This window comes from Ptiloglossa arizonensis, chromosome 2 (assembly GCF_051014685.1).
Source record: "Ptiloglossa arizonensis isolate GNS036 chromosome 2, iyPtiAriz1_principal, whole genome shotgun sequence".
Classification (NCBI taxonomy): Eukaryota; Metazoa; Arthropoda; class Insecta; order Hymenoptera; family Colletidae; genus Ptiloglossa; species Ptiloglossa arizonensis.
In genome coordinates, this window is record NC_135049.1 from 5,434,335 (window position 1) to 5,450,056 (window position 15,722).

Here is a 15,722-nt window from a genome sequence, read left to right on the forward strand (position 1 = left end):
TTATCTTGATGACATGTATTTAAAATTGAAGTAAATTACATTTATTTTCTCGGATCAATAAATTAACAGTTGACAATTATTATTACAACTAAAAGAATTAATATAATTCTAATATTATAATCGTTAAAATCTAACCAACAACACTTAAATAAAAAATTGAATTTGCTTTACAAGTATGATAGAAATACTTGAGTTCGTTACGACATACTTTTGAATCTTCAAAGCTTTCCTATTCAATAGGATCGAACAAAAATTATAAATACCGCAAAGTTGTTGCCCTTACACATTGAAATGTTACACACAAATTACAGACATAGGATATGTATTAGAACAGATAAATATTGCTTAAATAATTATAAGTATAAAACGCAACCGTTTGCCTTAAAAAAGTTATTAAACAGTATCTATACTTTCTTTCTTACGATTTTAAGATTACAGCAGTCAATCATTTCATGTATCATGTATTGTAACTCACAATTATTAACACGCTCAACCTAGATATGAGTTAGAGCAATTCTTAATCAGGAATCCCTGACTCGTAGATGGGTCAAGTTGGTTCTTATTTAGGAATTCTTAACCGATACATGGATCACGACCAGGATGACCAGGTGAAGTCTTTACGCTTCCCTCCCCTTTTATTATTTATCCCCTTCTTTATCATTCTACCTTGACTCCCCTTCTGTCTGTTCTCTCTCACATCTTGCCACGAATGCTGTTCGACTCGAACATCTTGTGACAGAATGAAGACAAATAACGGGTGCTCTTTTGTACTACGGTACGCGGCAGATGGCTGAGTATACCTGATTTTACCTATCTTACGTAAGAATACAATTCTGCAAAGGACACACGTGTGCATACTTTGCATTTTTACACGAGTGTAAATTATATTTTATTTTTCTCCTCGCTTCGACTCAAGCAGCATTCACAATAAGAGCGAGGAGATGAAACGGAAGTCTAGATCGGCAAAATGCGAGAAGAGGAAGCGTAAAAATGTCATCCGGTCACACTGGACAGGACAGCTTTGAAAACGTGTGAGTGACACTCATTTCTGCGTACGGATATAGTAAACACGTAGTGTTACTATATAGTATAAGTTCTTACATGTCTAATTAGATAATTTAAAATACACTTAGAAATTAACAAGTACACTCAACATTTTTAGGAAATAAAAAGTTGCGAGTAAATAATATAAATACTCGTATAAATTGATAGTATAAGTACTAATTTTATTTCTTATTTTGTATTATATAAACACATGTGATATTGCTAATCCTTTGCATTTTTACACGAGTATAAATTATATTTTATTCCTTTTTATTAAATCTCCGTTTATTCATCCACCCAGAAAGTAAGTCATTTTTATTTTTAGAAACGACTATGATTTCTATTGTTTAAAATTGACGAATGAAATTTAACCTATATAGATAAAGTAAGGTGGTCCCCAACATGTGCTTTTCGTTTACATTTTTGCTCGGAAGTTCTTTAGATGCGGCCAATTACTCTTCTCCGATTGGTGTCTCCTTAATCTGAAAATAAATTCGTGAATTCTAATATTACTAAAGAAAATAGAAAAATATTAAGGCAGATAGAAGAGTATGTAGCTAAATATATAATCGATAAGTAAATTGTGAAATATACCAGATAATACATAAATGGTAGAAATAATTTACCGATTTACGAAGCAAAAGCAAAAATAGGATATTCTCGTAAGTTCTTATTTGTTGGCCAGCGATCTGAACATGTTAACGACATACAATAATCCTTAGTTCAGTTGAGAATTTGTTTCCAGAACTAGTTGAACTAAAGCGAATCGCATACAACGTCAAGTGTAAACGAAATAGAACAAAAACAAGTGGAAACTTCAAACTAATACCGCACGCGAAACGTTATGGCCACCAGTAATGTGAAATAAAATCCGTTATATTTTTCAGTACATCTTCGGTATAAATAGTATTAATTGATTGGCAAGGTCTTTTCGATGAAACTGGCCGAGTTCAAAATATGACTCTCTTCGAAAATACCTAAGAAATTCAAGACTGTTCGATTTTACAGATAATTAAGAAGAATCCGAAAAGAATCAGTTTTTGATTCATTTTCATTCGGGGAATGGGGATGTGTAACAAAAAACGGTTTGACAACACATTTCTCGACCATTTGAGTCGAAAAGTCTCTCGCGTTGAACAAACATATCTAAACAATAATAGAAATGACTCCGGATCTTGAATCCCATAACAAAATTCTACGTAATTACAATTTACACAAAAACAAATCACACTGAAATTAAAACAAACATAAGCTTCACATTTTCTGACATTACAAATCATAAAAGTTACACTGGTTTTAAAACTAACATGACTTATTTTCGTGTAAATTGTACTTATATAGAGTTTATGATTACTATTTACACATACATATGTATGTATCTAAGAATAAGCCTAAGATGATTTACAGGGATGCGGGTGTCGTACATACATATACTGTATACATTATTGATTATCGATCCTGATAGATGAGGGCATTGTTATTAACTCGGTCCTGTTCATCACGAACCATCGAAGAACAACGATCGGTTACGTCCAACACGATTTTTGCCTTCCAATAACCAGTAGGTAATCCTCGTACAGCCACACTCCATAAACAAGAAACCGAAAGCCGAATTACTGTATTGCTGTATTCTACACACACCTCTCATTGTAATATGTATACTTATTTTTTAGGAAAAAAGCACCTCTTAACATGATGAGGTGTACTTAGAATGTGTATTACTGTGTAAATGTCAAATTGTGATTTTCGTTTTATAATGAGGAATAAATTTTGCTTTAATAGTTGTACCTAGAAAGTTTGATACAATCAAAAAGATAAACATTATAAATTTCTCTTAAATAATGAGGAAATATGATGGTTATACGCATATGATTTACCCATAATATGTTAATTTTGGATTCTTAACTCTGTGCAGAAACATAAATGCAAAAATAATGTAATTTATTCAAAATTTAAATAATCCGAAAAGCACAGGTGGCACCATCTACGGCAAAACGCCCAAGTTTGTCGAGAAATAATTCGTTAGCAAGGCGCTAGATGGCGACACAAGGGCTATTAGACCCCATATTCGAATGTAGCTGAGAAAATATAAACTTTTCATAAAAAATACGCATAATTATTGCGTTTAGAGGTATACACAGGATGCGTATCCTATATATGTAAGAGTCAACTAAAATTTAAACATACAATCCTATCTAAAAGACTTTAAGTAAAAGTTTTATTTAGCCCTTACATTGTAATACACATTCTAAGTAAACCTACCATACGTAAGACTTTACGTGTAAATTATATTTTGCATTTACATTCTAACAGACATCTTATGTATTCCTCTAAACACAAGATTTGTCTCTATTTTTATGAAAAATGTATACATTGTCAGTTACATTTTAATGCTTTATTAGTTGTACCTAGAAAGCTTCGTACAATCAGAGAGACAAAAATTATAAATTTCTTTTAAATAATGAGGAAAGATGATGATTGTACGAGTATGATTTAAGCATAAAATATTATTTTATGATTCTTAACTCTGTGCAGAAGCATAAATGCAAAAATAATACAATTTGTTCAAAATTTAAATAATTCGGAAAGCACAGGTGGCACCATCTACGGCAAAACGCCCAAGTTTGTCGAGAAATAGTTCGTTAGCAAAGCGCTAGATGACGGCATAGGTGCTGTTACACCGCGTATTCGAATGTAGCAACAAAATATTTAACTTTTCATAAAAAAAATACGCATAAATATTGCATTTTGAGGTACACACAGAATGCATGTCATATATATGTAAGGTTCATATAAAGTTTATACACACAATCTTATGTAAGAAATTTTACGTAAAACTTTTAGTTGACCCTTATATTATAATACGCATTCTAAGTAGACTTCGTATACATAACACTTTAGGCATAAATTATATTTTGCATTGATATTCCAGCAGACATCCTATGCACGCATCTACACACAATATTTATCTCCATTTTTTATGAAAAATTTATATTTTGTTAGTTGCATTCGAATACGCGGTGTAACAGCACCTATGCCGTCATCTAGCGCTTTGCTAACGAACTATTTCTCGACAAACTTGGGCGTTTTGCCGTAGATGGTGCCACCTGTGCTTTTCGGATTATTTAAATTTTGAACAAATTATATTATTTGTGCATTTGTGCTTCTGCACAGAGTTAAGAATCCAAAATTAACATATTATGAGTAAATCATATCCGTATAACCATCATTTTTCCTCATTATTTAAGAGAAATTTATAATTTTTGTCTCTTTGACGTATCAAACTTTCTAGGTACAACTATTAAATCAAAATTTATTCCTCATTATTAAAAGAAAATTTGACATTTGTCAACATTTTAACATTTACATTGCAATACACGTTTTAAGTACATCTCATGTTAAAAGATTTTGCTTTCTTAAAGAATAAGTGTACATTATTTATTGAACTTCATTGTTTATTGAATACATTGATTGAATAGTTGTTTAACTCTTGTGATTTAGACAGTACACGTAGTCGTGACACGTGTGGGATATTGCAGCCAAAATATAATTAATTACTTTGCTAGACATAAAATTTATCGTCGTTAGTACCTGCAGAAGAATCTATCGTGGAATTTGAATCTTGGAATTTATGGTCTTCCAAATTTGTCTATCTCTGTACAAAGGAAACTCAATTTTTACGAAAAAAATGTAACGTAGAAGTTGGAGCTTTTACACGTACTGTGCCCTTTATCAGAATAAAATAATTGTTAAATTAACGTGCCTAGTAACAATTATTATTTTCCATGTTTTAAAATTTTAAAAAACATGTCAAAAACCAGTTTTCACTTCGAATCTCGATCAAAATTAATTTCTACAGGCAAATTAATTTATAATCCATAGATAAGATACATATTGTAACATTAATATTCGGAACATGCAAAAATGTTAATAGCAATTGCGAAAATGAAAAAACATTCCCTGAAAGCGTTCGCCTTCGCAGATTTCGCAATATCTTGATGTTTATTTATCATAATTGTGAACAATTGTGTCAAAATATAAATTTTTCATAAAGAATAGAGATGAATAATGCATTTAGAGGTGTACATAGGATGTCTGTCAGAATGTAAATGCAAAATATATTTTATTCGTAAGGTCTTACGTATAGTAAGTATACTTAGAACGTGTATTACAATGTAAGGATCGAATAAAACTTATGCACAGAGTTTTTTTACATAAGATTGTATGTGAAAATTCTATTTAGCCGTTATATATAGAACACGCATCCTGTGTATACTTCTAAACGTAATATTTATGCGCATTTTATATGAAAAATTTATATTTTCTCAGCTACATTCGAATACGCGGTCTAGCAGTCCCTATGCCACCATCTAGCTCTTTGCTAACGAACTATTTCTCGATAAACTTGAGCGTTTTACCGTAGATGGTGCCACCTATGCTTTTCGGGCTCTATAAATACCTCCCGACTACGTGACTTACAGTTACTTCGACAGCTTTTGTTCGATTTAACCGAATATTTCCACAAATTGATGTTTTAAACCTTTATTTATACTAGGACATTGTTAATAATTGTTTAATTGTTCTGGATATTTTTGTTCAATTGCTGTCTTTAATTTGTCAAATTGCAAGCAATACTTTTAGGGTTTCTTTGCAGTTCCACCAAACACAAGGCATGACTTTCATCGGATGAAGACAGGCTTTTGAGGTCACTAAAAGTGGTTCATTTCGCTTTCTTCAGGATCCTTACAGTTTAACATTAAACATTGTTATAAATAATCTATGTTTCATCTCTCATCGCTACTTGCTTTAATAATTGTACTTCTTCGTTGCGTTTGTAGAGTGAGTCGCAAATGAAAGTGCGATTCATCAGATTTTTTCCGTTCAATTACGGGGAACCCATACATCAAAATAGTTTATGTAGTTTTTGATATTTTTAACATTTCTGCTAATTCACGTATTGTATAGCGTGGATTATTCTCGGTCAGTGATTTGACCTGATCTTCATCAATGGTGGAGGATCTAAACGGGCGTTCTTGATCATGAAGGTTGAAATCACCAACTTTTAACTTAGCAAACCACTTCTGCACAGTTCATTCAGCTATAGCACCTTCACCGTAAACAGCACATATCTTTTTTGCTACTTGTGTGGCACTTTTGCTTTTCCGGTAAAAGAAAAGCATCAAATGTTTATAATGCACTTTGTTTCCTTCCTTATTCAAAAACGTATAAAACTCACAAAAATTAATGTATCCTAACCAACTTTTTTCCTAAAAATGCCTGAAACATCACCTCTTAGAATATGTACGCGTGTCAATTATTTTCAATCATTCTGATATGTTCAGATCTGTTCTAACATCACCTACCGAAAATCGGTACGAACATTCTGGACAACCCAATATATTCCACAAAACTCGAAAAGTTCGACAAATCGAGTCAGTGAAATACACGTATACTTAACAATTTGATTCCATATTTTTGCTTCATATTCGTATGTAAAATGATTATATTACCATTTGTCCCACTAGTTATCAGACACCCGGTATATATATTCTTTTAAATGCGTTATTATATAAGCGATAATCAATGCATAAGCAATAGTCTTATATTCTAAGTAAATTGAAATTTCTGAAATTATTATTCTCACTTGAATAATCACGATCTTAAAACAAATGCAGAAACCAAAAAAAAATAAAATATTTAATTTATTACTTAATAGCAAAAGTATTATGTTATTGAAAGAATTGTACTAGAATTAGTTGAGTTAGACTTACGAAATTATAAATCTGTAATTGTCGTTAGAATGTGGGTGAATTCAAGTTAGGGCTGCCTGGAGTCGATGTAGGAGTCGACGGGGTGCCTGGTGGTGAAGCTTCCAGAGGGCAGACCAAATTACCATAATCTGCTTCGTTTTTACTCTTCTTGCGTTTTAACGTGAACTGAGATTTCTTTGGTACCTAAATTCATACATTAACGATATATATTTTAATCGTAACATTTAAATTTAATGAAAACTTGATTAAAAAAAAAAGATGAACAGTATCATAATTGAATAGAACCATCTTTAGTTAACTGTTAATTTATTTTATTCAAATTTATTATAATTTCAAATTTTAAATATTATTTCATATAACATATGCCATATAACAAATTATTAGACGTTTCAATTTCAAAATCATTTTTAACACTATCAGGTTTCAACAACTTTGACAAAGAAATTTACTTTAAATTCCGTAGAATATTTTCAAAAGACGTTATAACTTTTTCTATTCTATTAGATATAATCAATTTCATAGATTCCTCTTTTTCCTCAATCATCGATTTTCCTGAGACACGTACGTGGAACATCTTAATATATCGAAATCTATCGGTAGTTCTAGTATTAATTTGTTAAAAATAGTTTCCACAACAAATTTTCTCTATTCTAGATTTTATATAATATTTCTAAATTTTTCTACAAATAATTTAGATTCACTTGGAATCATTATTTTCTCGATTGTCAAGTGTAAAATTCGAGATGTTTGTTTGAATGTGTAAACGTATGCACGCTTGTACGGTTTTGGTTTTGGTTTTGGTTTTGGTTTTGGTTTTGATTTTGACCGGTTTTATCACACGTGTCCGGCACGTATTTTGTTAAGAACTAATCATAAGCTCAATATATAGTATATACAAAGAAAAAATCTCGTGCCTAAAACAACTTTATCGACTCAAGACACATCCCAACCCACAATCAACACCGATGTACAATTCGTTAATAATATCCCTTATTATTCTTTTGTCCTCTTTCAAGCAATAAAATTTTCTATCTATGCTCCTTGGCCACTTTTTTCATAAAAATTTTAACACATCCTCATCAGAATCGGAACTTCTATTGTAAATTCTGGTGACTGTTCTAACAGATATACCAGTATATTTAACAATTCGATAGTTTGACTGATTTATTGGATGAAGAAGAAATTCGATATTCTTCATCATATTTATTTATAATCCTTCGCTTCGTATTCTGTGCCTCACTGTGTAATGTCTGTCCTTGCTTAAGCAATTGACTAATTAGTACCGTATTTAATTCATTTAAATTAACAATATACCACTAAATTTGACCTAATTTCCATGATTCATGAGTAAAAGTCCATTGATGTCGTTTCTTTTTATTAATCGGTCAATGTAATGGTTTTTTCACTGTAATTCACCCAAATAAGTTTGTATCTTCCAAACAGTTTTAACAATATTCAATTACACCGCATTAGCCAGTGTGCGATTTAATTCTGCACAAATTCGTGGCTCTGTTTTCTGTTGATTCCTCTTACTTAACGATATATGCTGATCTTCAGCTTTCATGGTAATCAATGGGTGCAATGGTATCGTATAATGTTGTGGTTTTTGTAATTTCAATTGAGCAGCTATAATTCACCGGTATTTAAGAATAAGTGGCCGTTTTATAATTTTCAGCTATGTTAAATTGTATTACTCGAAAAAAAAAGTGACTAGATACTTTCTACCGGCAGTGTACATCCAGCATTTTAATCGTGTAAAAATTACAGTTGTGGGCAAAATTGAGTTGACAGATTGTAAAAATGGTTATAAATAGAATTTTACATAACGCGTTACATAACATGAGGTACAATTAAAATCTTCTAAATAATTTCAATAGCACATATGGAATTTATTTTAAGAGTTGCAATTGATTATAGATAAAAGGATGTGACACGTTATTTGAAAAAAAAAAAGAATGCAAAATATTATGCATATTTAATTTATACGAGACTGATTAAAGTTACCTTTAAACGAGCGGTAAGTGTGAGTGGAACAAATCCAAGAGTATTTTCAATTTCCCTTTTCCGTTGTACAACTTCTCTACCAAGAATTTGATTGAAATGTGTCGTCAAATGTCTACGGAGTAGAGTCTTTCCAGGAGAAATACTAAGCAATGTAGCCAATAATTCTGAAGTAAATCTGCCTTCATACACCATTAAACCTCCATGTAATCCAGATCCTCTCATATTGGGAGCATATTCTGCCAGATCAACCACTCTAAGCCATTCCATTACTCGATGGTTTGTCCAAAGACGAACGTTACTACCATCTGCTCCATTATCATATGTAGATCTTCTTTCAAGGTTATCAAATTCAAAATTTAATTCTCGTAGAACCTAGAAACTCACATACGTTTAATAGAAGCAAGATTGACCAATATAACGATGTTATCTTTATCATCAAATCTACTATGTATCATTCATAAATAAAAAGATAATAATTGCAATAATTTTCGCTTTTAAGGCGAAGAGTTTCTCGAATTTGAAGTCGATTAGAAATTCTATTTCGAGTTGAGAACCAACCACATATGAATCGTTCAACGAGAAAAGTGAATAGAATACATAAAGAGTAAGCAATGATAATAGTAAATATAACAATTTTTGTCTTTTTCATTGCATCATTGCGATGCAAACGAGTCTAAAACCTTACTTACAGAATTCACGAGTCTGTAATTTTACAAATAATTACAAATAATCCGAATGAGGTCATATTTGCACTTATTTTCATTGAAAAAACTTTACTAATCTATCTATTTTTAATACTATCATACAGACATAATGAAAAAAAAATAATAATCAAGTTTCGTTACAGGATAAAATTCTATATGACACACGACAAAGAATACTTTCGATGACCAGCCGGCTTTCGTTGACACAATTGCCAGACAAGTTTCTTGTATTGAAAAATTGTAAATGATAACGGGAATGTTTTCACATCTTAAATTCGAGAAAAGTCCACCTTGAAAGCAAAGATTACTGTGTACGATTTCTCAATTGAAATAAAACAGGGAAAAAGAAACTATGTATTTCATCTAATCCTAATTTATTTCATTTAAGTTATATATATATATATATAATACATTATATTTATATATATAAAATTTTTCAAACATAATTAAACTATAATATACAGTGCAGCGGAAATTGCAGTAAAATTTAAATGCAGGTTAGTACTTTGTGTAAAAATAATTCCAAAATGTGGAATAAAATTATTTTATACGTGGCTTCGTTTTCGAGAAAATCAATTTTGAAAATTTTTCTAGTACAGTATTTATCTATTTGTTGAGAGTCCGTGATTCCAGACTAGTGAAAACTATATAATGTAAAAGAGACACGAGCTGTCGTTGCTTTTTTCTTGACGAAGACAAGACAAGGTACGTTAGGATTCTCCGTATCGCTATTATCCATGAGGATTCTTGAATTAGTTGCGATAGTAGTTATAAAAAGAGTTTTTTTCGTGTTAGCTTTTATCTTCTGAGATAAGAAAAGTTCTTCTGTTGTTAGAAACAGTGGAAGGGAGAAAATAATATTCGGTGCTAAAACGTTAGTTGTATTCGTCTACTTGGTCACATTAAATATGGCTTCTTTCGTACAATATTTGGCTATATGTCCATCTTCGTTGCAACTGAAGCAGCTTGATTTATCTATGGAAATGAATATTCTAAATTGGGTCTCATTGTTCATGACAGTAAATGGCTCCGAGAGTTTTGTAGCATCTTTCAAGTTGATATATATAATATTTGTCCTCTGAAGCTCAAAATGTTCGAGAAATCTGATCCTTGACATCCAGCTTTAAGGAAGGAGACTTTAGAGGTGGTTCGGATCTTGTTTCGTTTAAAGGTGCTTTCTATTGTTTCGTTTAGAATTGTGGGAGATATATTCGAAAGGATAATTCGTTGGGACAGTGTTACGAGCGATTTCAGTTCAATTTCGGTGTTGTTTACCTTTATACTTTTGTATTTGGACATTATTTCAGTAGCCACCTTGACGGATCATAGATAGAGACATACTCTTCCATTTGAGATGCGTGAAATCTGATTGAATTAGGTCATGTAATGTTTGTGACAGCAATTTCATAAGCTTTAGTCGGTATTCCTTCTTTTGCATCCAAGATTAGGGCTTATTCTTTTTTGTGACAGGGATTGTTCATAATGATCTCTGCGTACGATCGTCGGTTAGGTTCTATGTTCGGTTGGGATGTGCTTGGGTTAAATTCGTGGTTTCTGTTCTTGGAAATTATTTTGATTTTTTAATAATTACATGAACGTTCTCGCAAATTGTGAGATCTTTGGCCGTAGATCGCTACAAAAATCAACACTTATACAATGTAAATACTTTGGAGAGGAACAATTATCGCTATGGCGGTCACGCTCGAACTCCAAAAGAAATTTGTGATGATCTGGAAATAGTCATGGATCATTGGTGTAGAAATAAGAAACTGATGGCAGGTGAAGAATCACGAGATGCTGAATTGTCATATAAAACTAAGCCACCAAGAGATATTACCACGAGATTTCAATAACTTTATATTTATGCTGAAAAATATGTCTTCTTTAATCAAAATTTTTGAATGATAAATATGAATGTCAACTAAATCATTATCACGGTAAGAGGAAGAGTTTTCTATCGAAAGTGTCTTCAAAATTTGATTTCTATTGCTGCTACAAAAAATGCAACAGAAACGAGAAAAGAATTGAACTTTTGCAGTCTATTTTAAAATCTAGTTTTGAAAACTCGATTCCAAATATTATAATAATATGACGAGTGCTCCTGACAATTATTTTAAATGTTGCTCGTAAAAAGAATTTTTCTAAATTAATTAAGAATTACATAAGATTTACAATACATAGAAACAAATATAATAACTGCTGAAACCGAAATATAAAATACCGGTATTACATCGATATTTTTCAGTAATATCTAAATATCCCTTATAAAAACCGAAATACAGAAATACTGGTACAACGTCAAATTGCTATAAGAAAATAACAATATTTTTAACCATATTTACCTACAATTTTTTCGATTTTTCTATCTTACTACAATTATAAAAAATTTTTAAAAGTAGAGATCCACAACCGGTATTACTTTCTTATCATAATTATGTTGTCAATTTCCCGAAACCAAAATAATTACCAACAATCATTACCCCTATTATAATTTTACGATGAAAACATTATATTCTCTCTTCGTTTTCTTTTGTATTATATTCCATCCCCGTTGCATTGATTGACGTCATGTTCAGTAACGAATAGATGCAAAGTTTCGTCAATGTAAAAAAAATAACAAAGGTCTCGGGCCAAAAATAAATTGATGGTAAAATTGATAGATGGCCTAAGTGCTTACTATGGGCTAGCAATTGGAAGAAACATCAATTCCATAGAAGACATACATAAAGCAGTGTAAGCAACTTCATATCATAAAAGTTCAACAAAGGAATAAACAAAACATCATTATTGCCCAGAGGCTTGGTTGAAGAAAAAAGGAGATATAAATAAAGGAAATATATAAACCATAGGTTTTATGGTTGTGGAGTAGATGTCCTTTAATGAGTTTAAAAATTCAAACGTTGTTTCATAGATAATTTGTTGTAAAACTTTAAACTTTCGATTTTCTTAAAACCAAATTTTTCAAACTAGGCGGCTCAACAACTCGGTCAATTTTCATCCAATTTATTTAAAATTTTGTACGGTGGTTCCTAATAATATATACTCTTCTTCAGTTACATGTACAAAATTTTCAATTGAATAATTAGTTCCTAGATGGTGTTAAAAGAAATATTGAATTTTTCTTACGTTTAAGAGATCTTTGTTTCAAAGTACCACCATTTATTTTTTACAATAAATTATCATTTTTTAAAATCCTTACGTGCAACTGAAGTTACTGTCGCATAGTTTAAGAAAATTGAACGATTTTTTGTTTCAAGATATCCAATGCAAAATTACACGTCCGCCTAAATTATCATTCGATAAACTGTGCCGTATTTAAGTATACACATAGTCGACGAATTTTCAAAATTAATCTTCTCAAAAACAAAGCCTTGTGTAAAAAAATTCTATTAAAAATTTTTTATTTATTTTTTATATTAAGAATCACCCACCTTTTCAGTTGCACTGTTATTTCCGTCACATCCTACATGTAAATTAAGTTACATTAAATTTGCATATTGCTATATTGTAATTATGTTTCAAACAAATTGCAAGAAAGTTAATGTATTCATTCTGGACACTATTTATAATGCTGCTAAAAAATTATAACTCACCTGAATTCCTCGTCTAAGACTTGCTGCGTGTAATTGTGCAGTAACTCCAAGGTTTAGAAGATCTTCGGTAGTAAGTCTATGTAACATTCTACCATCCACTTTACCATTTTGAAAAGCTTCTTTGTGCTGTGGTAAACCAATATCATCGAGCCATCGTAGAACTGCTGCATTATCCATCTATAATTTTACGAATATTTATAATTTATATACTTAATAGTAGTTACATAATGATTTGAATTTGAATTTTAATATGAAAATTAAATTAACTATAAAAATAAAATTACTTTATCCGATCCAAGGAATTCAATTCCACCATATTTTTCTGACTCTATTGCATACAACAATTTCTTCCTATGAAGAACATTTTTAATTTCTAATTCCCTTTCTATCTGTTGTTGCGAACAATCAAGTAATTTTGATCCAGTAGCACCCCACCGCCTTAATTCACTTGTATAACATTCTAATCCTAGATTTGCAAGCCAGTCTCCAATTTCTTCCATTGAGAGATCCGCCAAAGGTTTTTGAGTTTCTATTCGAGAATTTATGTCTTCTATGATGAATGTTTTTTCTTCTTCAGCTAAAGTAGAAAAACAACAGTAATCAACCTTCGTCCAACAGCATCTGGATCTTTAAAGATCCAGACATGTGTTAAATAGTACTAACCAGGAAACATCCTTCGGTGAAAGTCTGACTAGTCAATGAAGTTTTGCACAATGATGGAACTCGACATATTAAATCCTGTGATTATGGTTTTACAGGAATATGGTTAATAGTTTACAAGGTATTTAATATTAAAATTTTTACGGTCTATTTATCTACGAAAGGTACGATGCAGTTTCTAAGTAAAAGCTTATTGTTAAGTAAGGCGCTTACTTATCGAAACGTAATATTGTTTTAGCTCGAAATTCGAACTTCGGTTGTACATATATATATACAGAGTAATCCATTTAATTAAAAATGGTGGAATTTCTTACGATGGATTATTTTTATAAAAAAAATGTTCTGAGATCAAAACTTCGTTTGGATTTTTACTTTCTTTTTGTTAATAATATGTTTTTCTTCTTCTTCTCTAATTTACCATTTTTTTTTTTTATGCTTAATCTACATACTAGGTAAAATGAACATTCGTAACAAGGAATATAAGTATGCAATATTTAACAGCGTTTCTCGTGTCTAGTTAAAATTCAAATATTTCGTTGTTCGTAAACTTTCCTTATATAGTTGAAGTACTAAAAACACACACTAAATGTAAAATATCTTACAAATAAACATTAAAGTACAATATTCTATATAATGCAGAAATTAAAAGTACAAACCATTCATTTTAAGCAAATACTATAATCAAGGGGTTTCGTAAAATGCATTTATTGGTGTGTTTGTCATCTTTATAAACCTTTTCCAATAACTTGCAATAAAAATTAATAAATTCTGTAATGTTCATCAAATTGACTTCTATTCAACTAGATTGGTGATCTATCACACTGTGACAGCAAACCAACTTCATGGCTACCTCGTTCGGCCGATACAACACCATTTGATTTTTTTTTATGGGGAACATTAAATGCTATCGTGTACCAACAGAAACCAAGAATTCCACAAGATATGAAAGAAAGGCTTGTTAGAGCATCAGCTACAATCAATCCAGAAATAATAGCACACGTACGGACTTCACTAATCCAACGAGTGCAATGTTGCATAAACGCGAATGCACATCACTTCGAGCATCTCTTATAACGTAAGTCTCTTTGTACCCTGTTATATGATCGAATGACCTTGTATAGGGGGTCGTTAAAACCGTCTACACAGCTACTACTTTTATAGAAACAAAAAAGTATAGTATGCTATTTGAGAAAATGGAGATGACCTTGAAATCTTCGAAACGTATCTACTTAGAAAAAAAATTATTATTTCCATATTACAGACACTTTCATACCATACATCCTTTGTATAACAATTTTCTCCATATCTTTAAAAATAATGGAGATATTCAAGGTGGTCAAAGCTATTGGTCCATCCTGTATATTCTCTACAATTTATATTAAACTGCAGATTTTATGTAATATTTATGACTTAAACTCATAATAACATATGCATAACAAATAACAGTTTTTTATACATTATTGGAGTAAATATCTCAGCTACGTGTTCATTACAACGAAAATATTGACTAAGTATAACATTACAGAAAGATTCCATTTAATGCTCAAATATAAATCCAACAAAGGTAGCATAATAAAAAAAACAGAGTGGACAAGAAAAAACATATATATTATCAGAAAATGCACCGACGGAATACGAACTTGTGTCATAATTTCCGTCATGATAGATAATCGTCTTACATTTTCGTAGACGAACAAGGCCGTCAGAATTTTAACATTAAATACCTTGTAAATACTTAATAATATTCCTATAAAACCATAATTCTGGCATCAGTATTTCAAGCTTTATTTCTGTGCAGGATTTCATTGACATGATTTAACAGTTAGACTTTCCCGAGTACGAACAAGGGAAGCTGGGCAACTCAAAAATTAAAAAAATTGATAAATTTACAAATATTGTATACAAAATTTCGTACACATGTACATACCCTATGAACATATTTTTTG

General features: G+C 30.9%; 1 protein-coding gene across 3 annotated transcripts in view; it reads right to left on the reverse strand.

Moving 5' to 3' along the window:
• Positions 1 to 15,722, reverse strand: part of Liprin-beta (liprin-beta 1) — a 26,580-nt gene continuing 10,858 nt past the window's right edge. For all 3 annotated transcript variants that reach the window (XM_076305302.1, XM_076305303.1, XM_076305300.1), the window contains exons 7-11: positions 13,401 to 13,693; positions 13,117 to 13,293; positions 8,820 to 9,191; positions 6,816 to 6,998; positions 1 to 1,526 (exon numbers count right to left, since the gene is read on the reverse strand). In XM_076305302.1, the coding sequence (XP_076161417.1) occupies positions 6,840 to 6,998; positions 8,820 to 9,191; positions 13,117 to 13,293; positions 13,401 to 13,693 (1,001 nt within the window). In that variant the 3' untranslated portion in view covers positions 1 to 1,526; positions 6,816 to 6,839. The remainder of the gene's footprint in view (positions 1,527 to 6,815; positions 6,999 to 8,819; positions 9,192 to 13,116; positions 13,294 to 13,400; positions 13,694 to 15,722) is intronic.